Source organism: Lepus europaeus, chromosome 1 (assembly GCF_033115175.1).
Source record: "Lepus europaeus isolate LE1 chromosome 1, mLepTim1.pri, whole genome shotgun sequence".
Lineage (NCBI taxonomy): Eukaryota > Metazoa > Chordata > Mammalia > Lagomorpha > Leporidae > Lepus > Lepus europaeus.
The window spans coordinates 84,155,728-84,174,194 of NC_084827.1; the positions used below are offsets into that span (position 1 = coordinate 84,155,728).

Genomic DNA, 18,467 nt, shown 5'->3' on the forward strand with positions numbered 1-18,467 from the left:
CCTAACCCTGCTAATATAGCTAACATATTTTTGATGGTAACAAAATTCTGTACCAACAATTATTTTCTTTCATTACTCAGACACTTTGTTCCATTACTTTCTCACCTCCATAGTAAATGATGAGAAATGCGTAGTCATTACAGTTGTTGGTTGCCTATAAAATTGTGTTTTTAAAAATGCTGTGGAGATTGACTTTTTTGTTTTAGTAAACTGTTTACCCAGTTCAGTTTATTGGCGTGTTCCTACCCACCTTCCACAAGCAGTAATTCCAGTATCAATTGAGTTTACAAAGACATAACAGAGCTACTTGGATCTGTGTGTTTGCCATTCAGATACCCTTGTGAGATTAAGGTACAGGTCTCAAAATTTTTGGTAGACTCTTTAGGGTCAGATCGATTTGGCAGACTGAAGGAGTGAGCTCAGTGGTCTGTGCACAACCTCATCTGGTTCTTTCCTGGAGCTTTCTCTTCTCTGCAATAAGCCTGAAGCTTTCCTACTCCCAGGAGCTCACCTTCATTCTCCTCTGGCTAGAAAATTTTGACCATACCTGCCTCTAGTGCAGAAACAGAGAACAAAAGAATATTCCATATTGTTGGAGCAACCCTTCTGGTTAGAGAGAATGGTTCCTTATTCAGAGATTTACAGGCCTGTGTATCATCTGTTATAACCACTACCTCTTCCATAGGCTAGACAATGGCTATCATGAAAGACAAGAGAGGAAAAATCTGCAGGATTTATTTCACTCTTTCTTTCCTACTTCCATTCTGGATAGAAAGAACAAGAGATTCTCTGGGAGCTTGTGGAGTCTACAGTCACTACATAGATTGGGCTTTCCAGCAATTTTTGAATTCAGTCTGCCTTTGTATTTTCAGGAAGTAGAAGGAAACACGAAATTCAGTGCTAGTTTGGATCTGGTTTTCTTCCCCAGTATTAGCTCTTTCCATTACTGTTTTCAGAATCCTCCAAGAGCTGCTCAATGCATCTTAGTGAAAAGTACTTCACATGTCAAGTTGCTTCTAACACTTACAGTGAAGTATAAAAGGGATGGATTTTCCAGAATTCAAGAAAAGAAGTGACCATTAAATGTGAACTATTCTTAAAAGAAGGAATATTTACTTAGAGATGTAAACATTTTAGCAAACTGGTATTTTATTCACATGACCAGAAACAGAATGACTCCTTGGCATTTGGACATGCAGTTCTGTGTGTGTGTGTCATATAATGAAAATAAAGAAGAACATTGGTTAGCTTCTGGGGCTTATTTGTGGATAAAATCTGGTCTAGCTCCTCGGAGAGTACTCTGGTCTCAGACTTTAGACATAAGCATAAATCCCAGTCAAGCTCTATTCCAAATTGCTGAAATTCAGTTCATTATTGACGACAACAAAAAATCAAATCACATTACTACTACAACTATTAAGATTGGGAAGTTTTTACAATTAGATAGTTCTCACCCAACAAATTCATATTTTACTATTCTTGGAAATACAAGAGCTCTAACTATTCAAAATATACAGGAAATAAACACAGCTGGAAACTATGCTTTTTACTACTAATTACAATACAATCAGCAATCAGTAAGAATTTCATGTTTTCCAATCTGCAAAAGCATTGTATATCTTTGGGGAAGGTATTTCTTTTTCTTAAATTTGAAACAGGAATTACTGATTAAAATAAAACAAAGTTTAGCTCAAGTTTGTCAAATGAACAGTTATGGTATATTTCAAATTTAGGCTAGGATTTCTAATCAGAACAGCACTGTAGCAATATCCCTAAGCCCACATATCACATGATATTTCAGTAAGGTGTTAGCGTTACACACATGCATGGAGAAAACAATCTGTTAAACATGAATTATTTCTAGTCTTTTTCCATATCTGCAGTCAAAATAAATTGCCACAAAATCCAGGCAATCATAGCAACCAATCCCAGGACACTGCTTATCAAAGCAGCTTTTGAGCATTTGAATACGCCCTTAAATCATAGATCATAGCTTTGATTCAGCTTTGTTTCTTCATATCAAGTTGTGTATTAGACTTCTAAAATATGAAAGGCAGGGAGTGGAATTTGCTCACTTAAGGGGGAAAAAATCAAAACTGAAGTATGTATTTGTTTTTAAAAATAACAAATCCAGGAAAAAAAATGCTGCAAAGGGCCAGCATTTTGGCAGAGCAGGTTAAGCCAATACTTGCAACACTGACATCACATCTTGAAGTGCCAGTTTAAGCTCCAGCTACTGCACTTCTGATGCAACTCCCTGCTATTGTTCCTGGAAAGAGCTGTGGAGGCTGCTTGAGAGTCAGAGTTCTATCCACTGGTTCCTTCCCCACATGGCTGCAATGGGCCAGGCTGGAGGCAGGAGTCTAGAACTCCATCTAGGTCACACATATGAGTAGTTGGGGTCCAAGTGCTTGGACCATCATCTACTGCCTTCCCAACCACAATAGCAGAAAACTGAATCAGAAGCAGAACAGCCAGAACTCAAACGGGCACTCTAATGCAGGATGCTGGCATTGTAAGCAGTGGCTTAACTTGCTGTACCACAATACCAACCCTTAGGGCTTCTAAGACAGGCCCATATAATGACTTGGTTGGGGAAATAAAAAAAAAATTTCTATATTCACATCCTATACCATAATGAAATTAACCTAGACACTGGTATTTTTTTTCAAGTTTTTGGTATAATGGGCCAGTAGTTAAGTCCAAAGAAATATGTAAAGAGGTATTTTCTACTTGTATATTTTGTCATTTCTTGAATAGGTTATAACCCTTTTACAAAGTAGCATACTGATAAAAACAAAGACATTGATCAATAGAATAGACAGAAGTTAATCCACATACAGATTGCCAGCTGATTTTTCACAAAGATACTACTTTAGCAAAAGGATAGTTTTTGCAATAAATGGTGCTGGCAAACTGGATATGTATGAGTGGAAGAATGAAATTAGATCCCTACCTCTCATCATATACAAAAATCAACTCAAGGTGGATCAAAGACTTAAATACCAGACCTGAAACTGTGAAGATGATATGGGAGAAAACATATGGGAAACACTCCCAGATGTTGGTATAGGCCATGTTTTCTAGCATAAGACCACAAAAGCACAGGCAAGGAAGGAAAACTAGATAAAAGGGATTGTGCCAAGCTCAGAAGCTTTATTGTAGCAAAGGAAACAATAAATAGAATGAAGAGACATTCAAGAAAATGGAAGAAAATATTTGCATTTACTTATATAACAATGGGTTACTATTCAGAATATATGAGCGACTGAAAAAATATGAGCAACTGAAAAAAAAAAAAAGGAACAATGCAGTAAATAAGTGGGCAGAGAACTGAAAAAAAAAACAGTTCCCAAAAGAAGAAATAAAGGTATCCACCAATATGTGAAAAAGTCTCAGTAACACTAGACACTAGGATCACTTTAAGTGCATAATTGATCATAAAGTTAGGAATAAGTGTCCAATAAATTAAAATAAATAAATAAATAAATAAAATTAAGTGTCTGCTAATAACAATAGATAGAATTTAAAAGGAGAGAATGATCCAACATGTGAAGCAGACCACACAGCAGACTCATAGAATGACAAATGCCCCAAGTAGCACTCTGGCCTCAGAATCAGCCATTAAAGCATTTGGATCTGGCTAAAAAACCCACGAGAGCATTTCAGGCATGAAAAGCCAAAACACTATGGCAAAAATATGGCCTACCTGAAAGATCTCTGTAAGTGAGATCCCAGTGGAAAGAAGAGGCTTTCAAAGAAGGAATTACGTTTCTCTGAAGGGTGGAGAGAACTTCCACTTTGCTTATGCCCCTGTCTAAATAATGACAGAGTTTGTGAACTCAACAGGCTTCCATAGCCTTGGTAGCTCACGACAAGAGCCTCAGGTGATCACTGACATCATAAATAAGAGTGTCAATTGTTAATTCAACAACAGGAGTCACTGTGCACTTGCTCTCCATGTAGGACCTCTATCGTTAATGAGTTATACTATGAGAATTAATGGTAAAAAATAAATAGTACTTTATACTTTGTGTGTCTGTCTGAGTGCAAACTTGAAATCTTTACATAGTATAGAGTTGATCTCCTGTATATAAAAATAATTAAAAATGAATCTTAATGAAGAATGAGATGGGAGAGTGAGTAGGATGTGGGACAGGAGTGGTGGTGGGAGGGTGGGAATAGGGGGAAGAACTACTATATTCCAAAAGCTGTACCTATGAAATTTATATTTATTAAATAAGAGCTTTTATAAAAAAAATTACAGTATCACATAACCCCTGTCAGGATGGCTATTATCAAAAAGACAGTATCAAATGCTGATGAGGATATGGAGAAAGGAAGATTCTTGCACACTACTGGTGGGAATGTAAATTAGTACAACCACCATGGGAAACAATCTGGAGACTTCTTATAAAGCTGCAAATGAATTTCTTTATGGGCGAATTCCCAAAAGACGTAAAATCATTGTATCAAGGAGATATATGCTCCACCATGTTTGTTGCAGCACTATTCACAATGGCTGAGATATGAAATCAAACAAGATGTCATGTCCATCATCATATATAATCACATATATACTATATATACATATATATATATATATGAATACTATTCAGCCTTAAAATATAATTAAATCCTGTCATTGACAGAAAAATGGATGGACCTGGAGAATATCATGTTGAGTGGAATAAGCCAGACCCTGACATAAAAATATCACATGTTCTCCCTTATATGCAGGCACTAAACTTTAAAAAAAGCTCAGCCTGAACAAAGAATGTTGATTACTACAGGCTGGGAGTGGTGTGCTTTTTTAGAAGGAGTTTGGATTAAAAAAACTCAGAAGAGCTGATATATCAAATTTTTATTTACATAAAGAGAACATAATTCATGTATTGCATATATACAATTTTAACAGCATAAGGATACTTCCCGCCCTACTCTCCATTCTTCCTTCTCTCCCATACTCCCTCCTCCTTCCTTTCTTATTTTTCTTTTAATTTTTAGAATGATGTACTTTGTGTACTTTATAAACACAAGCTTAACCATCTATTAAATAAGAACTCAAGAAGTAGTAAGTAGAAAAATCACCATTCCTCAAGAGTGTAGGCAAGGATGATAAATAACCATCAAATCTCAGAATGTCAGTTTAATTCATGTATATTATATTTTTGTACTCTGGATATTAGTTATCACAAATCTGGGGAAATATATAATATTTCTCCTTTGGGGACTGCCTTATTTCACTAATAATCTCCAGTTGTATCCATTTTGTTGCAAAGGCAGTATTTCATTTTTTTTACAGCTGAGTAATATTCTATTGTGTATATATACTACAATTTATATATCTAGTCATCAGTTGATTGATTCCATATCTTAGCTATTGTGCTTTGAGCTTTACATGGGGGTAAAGCTAACCCATTCATATACTGATTTCATTTCCTTTGGGTAAATCCCCAGGAGTAGAATGGCTGGGTCATTTTGTAGATCTATTTTCAGATTTCTGAGGAATCTCCATTCTATTTTCTGTAATGATTGTATTAGTTTACATTCCCACCAACAATCTATTATGATGCTTTTGTTCACCATATCCTCACCAGCATTTGTTTTTTGGTTTTTGGATAAAAGCCATTCTTCTAACTGGGGATGTAAAACCTCACTGTGATTTTTATTTGCATTTCCCTGATGGCTAGTGGTCCTTTGCATCTTTTCATGTCTCTATTGGCCATTTGTATTCCAACTTTTGAATAATGCTTGTTCATATCCTTAGTCAATTTTCTTAACTGGATTGTTTATTTTGTTGTTGTTGAGTTTCTTGAGCTCCTTTTTTTAGCCTCAATATTGATCCATCTCCATCATCAGATGTATAGTTTTCAAATATTTTCCCTTTTCATCACAAACCTTTTTATTTTGTTTGTTTCCTTTGCTGGGCAGAAGCTTCTTAGCTCAAAGTAATCCCACTTTTCTATTTATATTTTTATTGCCTATGCTCCTGGGAAATTATTGAAGTCTTTTCCTATGTCAATGTCTTGCAGTGCTTCTCCTTTGTTTATATCATCATTTGATGGTTTCAGGTTTTAGATTTAGATTCCTGTGAGTGGATTTTTGTGTAAGGTGTAAGGTAGGGGTCTTGTTTTATACTTATGTATGCAGATGCAACTTTCCCCACACCATTTGTTTAAGAGACTGTTTGTTCTCCAGGGAGCAATTTTAGCTTATTTGTCAATTCTACTCCAATTGTCTACATGTCCATTTTATGCCAGTACACACATTTCCTTTGGGTTAATAGAATCCAGTGATAGACAATAGAGCTTAAATTACTCCAAGATAATCAAGTATGCGTGTTGGGTTGGATAACTTCAGCAGGTTCTAGAAATACCCCAGAAGATGTAGGAGGTGGTGGTAATGGATGGAATTATATCAGCTTGTTTGGAGAAAGTAGAAAGGCTTCAGTTCTTAAACAAGTCTGCACTGAAGTAAATCTTTGAGGATGGTGCTCTGTGTTGTATTATATCTCCTAAAAATTCAAATGTCAAAATCCTAACCTCTGGTACCACAGAATGTGACCTTATTTGGAGATAGCATTTTAAAAATAATCATGTTAAAATGAGATAAATGTTTTAAAGTAATCCTTAATGTAATATGACATAATGACTTTATAAAAAAGAGGAAAGTTGGAGACATATAAACATAGCACCAAAACCCTCTGCACACATAAAGATAACCCTCTATAATCAAGGGGGATTGATCTAGATTATGCTCTTCCCTCACACTCCTCAGAAGGAACTAATCCTGCTAACAAGTTATTCTAGACTTTTTGCCTCCAGATCTGTGAGACAATAAATTTCTTCTATTGAAAGCACACCATTTTAGGGACTTTGTGATGGAAGCCCCAGCAAACCAATGCAGAGGATTCTAACATGAAGCAAGTATTGTCAGCTCAACAAGAGTTGGTGAATTGTGGCTAGTTGGCTGATAGTAGAAGAGATCATGCCTACTGGAGATTAGCAAAGCAAACACAGTAAGCGGACTGATCTGTACACAAGACCACAAGATCTACAAATCATAAAACTTCTCAGTGTATCTTAAGAATCGAATCGGAAAGTGTGGGTTAAGGAGAAGTTGAGATACCTCAACTGCTTCTTTTAAATAAATAAAATAATATATTATTTATATATATATAACATAATAGTTATGTATAATATATGAATTACATATTACATAACATAACACAAATATTATTATATTTTATAAAGAGGGAGACAGAGACATGCAATACATACACATAGGGCGGGGATGGAAATGTCATACAGAGTTCCCATCTGTTGTTTTACTCCCTAAATGCCTACAAAACTTGAATCAAGGCCAAGCCAAATATTGGAACCAGGAATTCAATATGGTCTCCCATGTGGTCTGCCACCAAAGATATGAATTAGCAGGAAGCTGGAAATTGTAGTGGAGACAGATCTCAAACCTAGGCAATACCACATGCGATGCCAACATTCAAATATGTGGTTTAATCACTCTCCTAAATGCTTGCTTCTTTATCCACTTGTTACTTTGAGCCACTAGTAGACTAAATCCTGTGGAAGAAGCCCTTCTTGAAAACTGGAAGCAACACATTGAAAGAAGTTGGAAAATGAAACCTAAATGAAAATTCAGTCACAGTCCTGAAGTAATATACTTAGCCAAAATTTTAGGACTCATTAAAATATGTGAATCAGGCCGGCGCCGCGGCTCACTAGGCTAATCCTCCGCCTTGCGGCGCCGGCACACCGGGTTCTAGTCCCAGTCGGGGCACCGATCCTGTCCCGGTTGCCCCTCTTCCAGGCCAGCTCTCTGCTGTGGCCAGGGAGTGCAGTGGAGGATGGCCCAAGTCCTTGGGCCCTGCACCCCATCGGAGACCAGGAGAAGCACCTGGCTCCTGCCATCGGAACAGCGTGGTGCGCCGGCCGCAGCGCGCTACTGCGGCGGCCATTGGAGGGTGAACCAACGGCAAAAGGAAGACCTTTCTCTCTGTCTCTCTCTCACTGTCCACTCTGCCTGTCAAAAAAAAAAAAAAAAAAAAGAAAAAGAAAAAAAAATATGTGAATCAAGCAGAAGTTTACCTTGAAAAGGAAGACTATAGTAAGTTTTAAGCTTTTTTGAAACAGCCATTAGATGCAGAAGAAAATCAAGGATCATTAAGAATATTGTGGTGTTGTAGCCTAATATGAGTCACCTTCAGAACTACAGACCTTAGTAAATAGAGTAAAACTAATGCAATGTTAACTTTATTTTTATAACCCACAAAAGAACTATGCTTTTCATCTCATACACATCTTAAATACATTTCATGAAATACTCTTATTATATGATGCACGTTTATATTTTCTATTATATCTATTCTTTACCATTCTGTTCCTTAAAATAATATTTCATTGTAACTTATTTAATTGATTTCATGGCCACAAAAGGAAGTGTAACAGTGCTCTTTCAGTTTGAAAAACAAGGATCATATCTAATTTTCACTTTAGGAAATCTGAGGTTCAGCTTGATCAATAAATCTTTACACATTTCTTTACACATGGAGTTACATCATGTTCAGTTGTAAAGTCCTCAAAAGTGAGGCAATAACTAGTTAAATTGTATCCAATAGTAAACAATTTATTCATCTATGTCCTTAGTGGGTGTTTTTTTTTCTTTTTTTTTATTGAACATTTTTTATTTGATCAAGCAAGTAACCCAACTGGTTTCAGGTCACAAGTTCCAACTTGTGGGCTCTGGTTTCAGTGGCAGTCCAATTTCTTTCTTTTTTTTTAAATTTTATTTAATGAATATAAATTTCCAGTGTACAGCTTATGGATTACAATGGCTTCCCCCTCCCATAACTTTCCTCCCACCCGCAACCCTCCCCTCTCCCGCTCCCTCTCGCCTTCCATTCACATCAAGATTCATTTTCAATTCTCTTTATATACAAAAGATCAATTTAGTATAAAGATTTCAACAGTTTGCACCCACATAGAAACACAAAGTGAAACATACTGTTTGAGTACTAGTTATAGCATTAAATCAAAATGTACAGCACATTAAGGACAGAGATCCCACATGAGGAGCAAGTGCACAGTGGCTCCTGTTGTTGACCCAACAAATTGACACTCTAGTTTATGGTGCCGGTAACCACCCTAGGCTGTCGTCATGAGTTGCCAAGGCTATGGAAGCCTTCCAAGTTCACCGACTCTGCTCATATTTAGACAAGGTCATAAAAGACAGGGTGAGAACTTCCACTTTGACAATGGCCTTGTCTAAATAAGATCAGAGTTGGTTAACTCAACAGGTTTCCATAGCCTTTGCAACTCATGACAAGAGTCTCAGGTGATTACTGACATCATAAATAAGACTGTCAATTGTTAAATCAATAATAGGAGTCATTGTGCACCTGCTCCCCATGTAGAAGCTCGGTCCTTAATGTGTTGTACTATGCAAATTAACGGTGAAGCTACTACTATAACAGTACTCTATACTTTGTGTGTCTATGTGGGTGCAGTCTGTTGAAGTCTTTGCTTAGTATATACTAAGTTGATCTTCTGTATATAAAGATAATTGAAAATGAATCTTGAAGCATGGGATGGGAGAGGGAGTAGGAGTGGGGATGGTTGCAGGTGGGATGAGGGTTTGGGGGTAAAAGCCACCATAATTCAAAATTTGTACTTTGGAAATTTATATTTATTAAATAAAAGTTGAAAAAAAAGAAAGTTGATCTTAAATTTAGTACAAAGTCCTATTAATAGATTAAAGTAATGAGTATAATTTTCATTTTAAAAACACATTCAAGCTGGACATGTAAAATGATTGAAAACAATCTTGGCTTCTTCATGTTGGGACTTCTTCCTTCTTCCTAGATTTCCACAGCTTGTTGAGCCCCATCTTGTCCTAGGAAGAAGTCTGTGAGGCCATAAAGAACTCTTGCTGACCCTTATCCCAGATTCCATGGCCATTTGAAGTTCCATGGCTTGACTAGCAGCAGACTCTTCTTAACACTAAAGTCCTACCCAGTGCCCAGTCATACGCACGGAAAGCCCTTTCTGCCATGTCTAACGTCTTCACTGGAACCACTTGCAGGAAATATATTCTTCTATTCCCTCAATCTTGAGGAAGGCACTGTTCCAATAAAGCTGATTCACATGCTTTTCCTTCAACCCGTGGAGTCCTCTTCCCCATCTCGGTTAACACCTCATACTTCCAACAGCAACAGCCTTGATTTTAGTTCCACCAGCACAGGAGAAGTCTAGGAACCCATGACTTAAAATCTGGTTTGGCTCTCACATTGTACAGATCAGATAAGACTGGGGTATAGAATGGTGGATTATATTTTCATTTTGAGGGGAGTCTTAACGAAATACACTTTACTCTATTACATTGTATAATGGTGAGTAATGTGTCCTCATATATTGCCATTTGATACAATTTGAGATTTGTTAAACCACAACTCAACCAGGAGAAGGGCCATTGTGAAAGAATACTAATGGCTGGAATGGGACAAGATAATTCAGTTTTCAATTCTGCTGTTCTTGATGTTCTTTCACAGTGAGTACACTTTAAAAAAGAATTCTCTAAATGAAAGTAGCTCACTACCTGTTTGTCAGTAAAAACATTAGCCCAAAAAAAAAAAAAAAGAAAAGAAAGAAAGGACAATGGGATGTGCAATATGCATGCCTGCCTCCTCATCCTGGGTCACTGATGTAGTTGACATTTACAGAACATGTTTAGCCTTCAAATTATATGTACTTGAATGCAAAATTGAAAACTGACTCATGGAAAACCAAATGAAAATCTTCAAATTCTAAATAAAAATCTTTATTTGCTCTCTACATCTACAAAGAACTGTTAATAATACCATTAGGATGTGTGAACAATGCTAACACCACATTTATTGGGTGTAGTTTAAAAGTTGTCAATGAAAAAATAAAAAGCAGTATAGTATCTGTGAAAGTGATTGGGCTGAAATAGATGATGTACCATTAAAAAGTCTTTAGGGGTTTAATTAAATTGTCTAAGGTAAAAGCAAATACAGTATTAGATGATTCCGGTGAATTGTCAGCAAGAAATGTAGTACTTTTCCCCCCTTAATTAAGAGAAAAACTTGCTCGTTCAAAACCATGATTGTAAACTTGTACATTTCTAGACTATGTATTAAGCATTGTGACTGACTTGTGTATAAGTGGTGAACTGTAAGAAAGGTAAACCATCAAAGTTCTTATTTATTTGAAAGGTATAGAGAAAAATCTTCACCTATGTACATAACAATAGTCTACATATCAATATGTCTGTAGATATAGAATGAAAAACTATAAGTCCAATTTATCTCCCTAATTATGTAAATAATAATTTAGGTTACATATATATTTACAAATATGACTTATCTACTACACTGATTAATACAGGGGTTTAGTACTTACTTAAATTCTGGTAACTTCTAATAATATTAGATAAGGTGAAAAAGCTCTATTTTTAGCTCTTTTCTATTGCCTTTGGCTATTCATGACTGGGAGTAGTTGCTAATTTAGATTTCCCCATAGAATACCATAAGTATGAGGGATCTGCATATGAGCCTCTATAGATTTATGTTACATCTAAAAATATAAATGCAAGAGGTTAATTACTTCTCAGAGAACCTGATATTATCCTTGGAAGTAATTGTAAACTGTTTATTAGCCTTCTTAGAGCTAATTATATTAATTGTTTGTACTAGATTAACAACATCATGTGGAAGAATGTTAGTTAATTGAATAAGCATTTTTTGTATATATTATTCTGTTTCAGTTGATTTATCTTTAGTGAATAAGGATGAAAATGCCATCTATTTCTTGGGAAATTCTCTTGGCCTTCAACCAAAAATGGTTAAAACATATCTTGAAGAAGAACTAGATAAGTGGGCCAAAATGTAAGTATCATCTTAAAATTACTATTCTACTTCTCAAACAAAAATACTAAACTCATACTAGGGTGTTTAATACTTGAAAATATATAGGATACAATCCTAGTACTTAAAAGCAGAGAGAAACTATGGGGATCATGCCATCAATACCTTGATCTTATTAATGAAATAAATAAGCATCAGAATAAGGTTACATGCCAAGTAAGTAGCATAGTCAAGAGTAAAAATTTTATGATATTTAAACCATTTCAGTTTCTATCAGACCTGTGTTGACACACACAAATCATATATAGTCATGTTATTTTTTAATGATCAACAAAGAAGTTAATATTTATATATTTAGGTTTTTTTAAAAACAGATTTATTTTATTTGAAAGAATTATGGAGACACAGAGACAGAAGGAGATACAGAGATCTTCCATCCTCTGGTTCACTCCCAAAAAGAGAGACAGAGAGAGACTTACACCTGCTGATTCACTCCTACACAAATGCCCACAACAGCCAGAGCTAGGCCAGACTGAAACAGGTATCCCCCCTCAATCTACATGCCCCATATGGGTTGGGTGGACCCCAGTTCTTTACATATATTTGCTGCATCCCAGGGTGTGCATTAGCAGGAAGGTGGAATTAGAAGCAGAGCCAGCACTAGAACCCAGGCACCCAATACAGATGCAAGCATCTCAATAGCCATTTAAAGTACTGCACCAAACGTTGGCCCTGATATTTACTCTTATTAATAAGAAAATCCAACTTGTTGAGGAGGTTGAAGGGTTAGATGAGGCAGAAAGCATTTCTTTCCCCAAATGCACGATGGTTTGTTGAAAAAGATGCTTAATGTGAGCTTAGCAATGTGCTCTGAGCATGAGGGAGCCTTGTATCAGGACTGTGTTTTTCTCCATCTGTGATGTTCTCATTTATTCTTCTAAGGAGGACCTTCACACTCTCACCTTAGCTGAACCCTTTCCCTCCATGAACCCAACCATCTCAGCCACAGTATTTGGCCCTCCCCAAATGTCACTACTTGTGGGTAGGCAGTTTAGAGATAAGTTTTCATTAGTTTCTCTGTATTGGCTATATTATAATCCCCTGAAGGAAAATAACCTAGTCATGTATTATATAACTTTCCCCAGTCATTGTTGACAAAATTGAAACTAGAAATATTTTAAATACATTTTCAAGTTTTGTTTTTAACATTTAAATATCTTTAAATATTCCAAATAATTTGAAATATTTTAAAAATATTTGCTGCATATTTAAAAATAAACTATTAAAATGGGGGTACACTAAGCCTGAAAGTCAGGAAACAAAATTTCAGAAAGATTTAACAACACTGAATAAGAATTCTGGAGGCAAGACCTTTAACTCTCATAGAAACTCACAATATTTCTTCACTTCTCTTTATGCTGCTCACATTTGATGGTGGGTATAGCACCTGTTCTTTAAAGCTTAGTTTATGCTGATTATGCCATTGATTACTAACATGGATAAAACTGAAGAGTTCTTAATTTTAGTGGTAAATAGTGTATGCTTACAATTTAATGCAAAATGACAGAGGCTTGTATAATTTATTAATCTGTTATAACTTTATCTGCATAACTTTTATGCATAAATTGCAAAATACTCATCACCACATTTGGGAGCATTTTTTACTATCAGGTTTAGTATTTAATAAATGAGGGTCATAGTTAATAAAAATGGTTAATATTCATTTTTGGCCTTAATGTAAGAGAGAGCAGAGAATTAGATCGAATGAATTTGAACTTTGCAGAGTGTCCTTGCCTCTTGGATATTCATTCAGCAAGGCTGTGCATTTCTTAAAATTTATTTTATCCTCTAGGCATTTAAAAAGATGTTGTCCTGGTATTCTGTTCATACCCTTATGGTTATCCTGCTTTAATGTGAGACTGGTTGATTATTGTCAAGATGTTAAAGTTATATTTCAGGAATATGCCTCCACTGTAACACATACCCTCCTATTGTTACTGCCTTTTGCTTTTGCATTTTGCCTTGTGACAGCAGAAAATGTCATAGTCTTCATTAAACTTTTCTACCTAGTTTCTATTAGATGATTCAGAAAGGAAGTGCATTTTAATGTTTTAGGCAAAGTAAATGTAATTAAAGAGTCCATTTTTAGTATTTATTTATTTGAAAGGCAGAGTTAGAGAGGGAGAGAAACAGGGCTAGAGAGATCTTCCATCTCCTAGTTCACTCCCTAGATGGCTGCAATGTCTTTGACTGGGATCCAGAAGGCTAGAACTTCATCTGGGTCTCACATGTAACTGAAGGGGCCCAAGCACTTGGACCATCTTCCATTGCTTCCCTAGGTACATTAGCAGGGAGTTGGATTGGAAGTGGAGCAGCCAGGACTCCAACTAGTGTTTACATAGGATGACACCTTGTAGGTGGCTACTTAACATTATGCAACTCAATGCCGGCCCCCAGGATTCCTTCTAACCAAAAGATACCTGTCATATTTTTGCTTTCTTCATTTTACTTAGTTTTCTTGCTTTATGCTATGGTGGCCCAGTCAACATCATCAACATTGTCAAATAATTGAATTTTTGTAGTTATTTTGAATGCATTATGAATGTAGTTATTGTGAATTGGACTGCATTGCAAGTTCTTTCTCAGCTATGACATTTTTTGTGTATAAAATTACTATTGATTTTGTATTTTAAACTCTGTAGCTTTTCCAAACTTTGCTATAAATTCCAATAGTTACTTTGTAGAGCCTTACTGTTCACCTATACAAAGGTATTTAGATAGGGCCATATGCAAAGAGGAAGTTCCATCCTTGCTTCAGAGAAAAGTATATCCTTCTTTGATGGCCCCTTTTTTCCTCTGGGGTCTCGCAGAGATCCTTCATGCAGGACACTTTTTGCCAATTTGTCTTTGCTTTCCATGCCTGAAATGCTCTCATGGGATTTTCAGATAGATCCGAATGCCTTAGCGGCTGATTCTGAGGTCAGAATGCTGCTTAGGGCATTTGTCATTCTAAGAGTCTGCTGTGTGGACTGCTTCCCATGTTGGAACTTTCTCTCCTTTTTGATTCTATCTATTGTTATTACCAGAAACTTTGTCTTATTTATGTGATCCTTTTGATACTTAATCCTATCTATATGAGCAATTCCACACTTAATATGATAAATTTATCACGTAAGATTGGGGTTGGTACCACCCAGCTTAATGGGATTTGGAGTCCTATGGCAAGTTTTTAGCTTTACCCTTAGAGGTAAGTCCATAGGAATGTATGCTGAATTTTACAGCTCCTCCTTCTCTCATTCCAACTCTTATTTTTAATCAGGATCTATTTTCAATTGACTTAATACAGCTATGAATAATTCTACATTAAGTAAAGTGTTTAACCAATGGTATTAAGTAGAAAAAATGAAAATAAAAAAAAATAAACTTAAAAAATGAAACAATAAACTGTTCCTCAACAGTCAAGACAAAGGATGTTTAAGTAATTGCTTCTCATAGTGTCAATTTCACTTCTTGAGGTCACCTTTTAGGTGCTCTGTTAGTTATCACTGATCTGGGAGATCATATATTTGTCCCTTTGACACTGGATTATTTCACTAAGTATGATGTTTTCCAGGTTCATTCATTTTGTTGCAAATGATCAGATTTCATTTTTTTCTTAACCACTGTGTAGTATTCCATAGAGTACATTTCCCATATTTCTTTATCCAGTCTTCTGTTGATGGGCATTTAGGTTGATTCCAAGTTTTAGCTATTGTGAATTGAGCTTCAATAAACATGGAGGTACAGATGACTCTTTCATTTGCTGATTTCATTTCCCTTGGGTAAATTCCCAGGAGTGGGTTGGCTGGGTCCTATGGTAGGACTATATTTAGGTTTTTGAGGTATCTCCAAATTTTCTTCCATAGTGATTTTACCAATTTGCATTCTCACCAACAATGGATTATGGTACCTTTTTTTTTTTTTTTTTTGGACAGGCAGAGTGGATAGTGAGAGAGAGACAGAGAGGAAGGTCTTCCTTTTTGCCATTGGTTCACCCTCCAATGCCGCTGCGGCCAGCGTATCTCGCTGATCTGAAGCCAGGAGCCAGGTGCTTCTCCTGGTCTCCCATGCGGGTGCAGGGCCCAAGGACTTGGGCCATCCTCCACTGCCTTCCCGGGCCATAGCAGAGAGCTGGCCTGGAAGAGGGGCAACCGGGATAGAATCCGGTGCCCCGACCGGGACTAGAACCCAGTGTGCTGGCGCCACAAGGCGGAGGATTAGCCTGTTAAGCCACGGCGCCGGCCTATGGTACCTTTTTCCCCAAATCCTTGCCAGCATTTGTTGTTGGTTGATTTCTGTATGAAAGCCATTCTAACCCAGGTGAGGTGAAACCTCATTGTGGTTTGATTTGCATTTTCCTGACAGCTAGTGATCCTGAACATTTTTTCATGTGTCTGTTGGCCATTTGGATTTCCTCTTTTGAAAAATGTCTGCTTAAGTCCTTTGCCCATTTCTTGACTGGGTTGTTTGTTTTGCTGTTGTTGGGTTTTTTGATCAATTTATATACTCTGGTTATTAATCCTTTGTCAGTTTCATGATTTGTAAATAATTTCTCCCACTGTCTCGGTTGCATCTTTACTTTCCTGACTGTTTCTTTTGCTGTACAGAAGCTTCTCAATCTGATGTAATCCCATTTGTTAGAATTGGTTTTTATTGCCTGTGCCTCTGAGGTCTTTTCCAGGAACTCTTTGCCTATGCCAATGTCTTTCAGGGTTTCCCCAATGATCTAGTAATTTGATGGTATTGTGTCAGATTAATGCCTTTAATCCATTTTGAATGGATTTTTGTGTAAGGTGCAAGGTAGGGGTCCTGTTTCATACTTCTGTATGTGGAAATCCAGTTGTTCCAACACCATTTATTAAAGAGATTGTCCTTGCTCCAGGGAGTGGTTTTAGCTCCTTGGTTGAATATAAGTTGGTTTTAGATGCTTGGATTGATTTCTGGTGTTTCTATTCTGTTCCATTTGTCTATCCTTCTATTTTTGTGCCAGTACCAGGCTGTTTTGAATATAACTGCATTGTAGTATGTCTTAGGATCTGGTATTGTGATGCCTCTGGCTTTGTTTTTGTTGTTTAAGATTGCTTTAGCTATCTGAGATCTCTTGTGTTTCCAAATGAATTTCAGCATCATTTTTTTTTTCAGATCTGAGAAGAATGCCTTTGGTATTTTGATTGGTATTGCATTGAATTTGTAAATTATTTTCAGAAGAATAGGCATTTTTATGATATTGATTCCTCTGAACCATGAACATGGGAGTTTTTTCCAATTTTTGTGTTTTCATGTCTTCTTCTATTTCTTCTATTTATTCTCATTGTAGAGATATTTGATGTCCTTGGTTAAATTTATTCCAAGGTATTTAATTTTTTGTAGCTTTTGTGGTGGCATTGTCCCTGTATACAAGGGTTGTTTTTTGTGTGTTGATTTTATATCCTTTATTTTACCAAACTCTTCTCTGAGTTCCCCCTATGACTCTAACATCCTGTTGCTGTACTGCCATCTTGGCCAAGAACTCTTATTTCAATATTTTTTATTTGTTCTCTAATTTGTATTATTTCTTTCCTCCTACTAATTTTAGGTTCAGTTTGTTTCTGTTTTTCTAGCTCCTTGAGATGCATTATGATATCCTTTATTTGATGCCTTTCTTATTTCTTGATGTATACAATAATTGCTATAAACTTTCTGCTTACCACTGCATTTGGGGGCTGGCATTGCAATATAACTGGTAAAGACTTTGCATGTGATACTGGCATCCATGTATGGATGCTAGCTCATGTCATCTACTTCCTATTAATAGCATGGGAAAAGCAACAGAAGGTGGCCCAAGTGTTTGGGTGCCTGCCATCCACATGGGAAGCCTGGATGAATCCTCTGGCTCCTGGATTCTAGCTATGTCCTTGCCAGGAATGACGGTTGTGGCCATCTTGGAAGTGAACCAACAGAAGGAGAATCTTTATCTCTTTTGATCACTCTTACTCTTTCTCCCATTCTGTCTCTCCTTCTTGCTCTGTAACTCTCTCAAATAAATACAAAAAAATCTTAAAAAGCACTGCTGTGGCTGTGTCCCATAATATTTTATGTGTTGTCATCTTTATTTGTCTTAGGAATTTTTTTATTTCCCTTTTGATTTCTTCAGTGATCTACTGTTCATTCAGTAGCATGATCTTCAGTCTCCATGTGTTTATATATTTTCTAGGAGATTCAAAACATTAAACTGGAATATTTATGGAAAAATGGTAGGACTGAGTCATTACTTATCAATAATAACAACAATCCCCTGGGACTATGACCCCTGATATACTTCTGGTATCTTCCCATGATCAAAATCAGCATGTCTTTTCCTATTAACCTAGCATGGATATTAAATCTACTATTTCTTTGCTTTGCTCTCAAATATTCAGCTTACAATCTCATGTATGGTGTTTTCTAGGAAAGTTCTGTTGGAAGTAAAACTTTTTTTCTAGCAACTTAGAACTTAACTCCTTATGTTGGAGAGGGGACTGCAAATTAATTGATAATGAACAGATGA

At 36.3% G+C, this 18,467-nt stretch overlaps 1 protein-coding gene across 1 annotated transcript in view; it reads left to right on the forward strand.

Moving 5' to 3' along the window:
• The window catches only part of KYNU (kynureninase), a 172,915-nt gene that overhangs the window by 23,680 nt on the left and 130,768 nt on the right, over positions 1–18,467 (forward strand). The window contains exon 3 of the mRNA XM_062186263.1: positions 11,803–11,923. Coding sequence (XP_062042247.1) covers positions 11,803–11,923 — 121 coding nt within the window. The remainder of the gene's footprint in view (positions 1–11,802; positions 11,924–18,467) is intronic.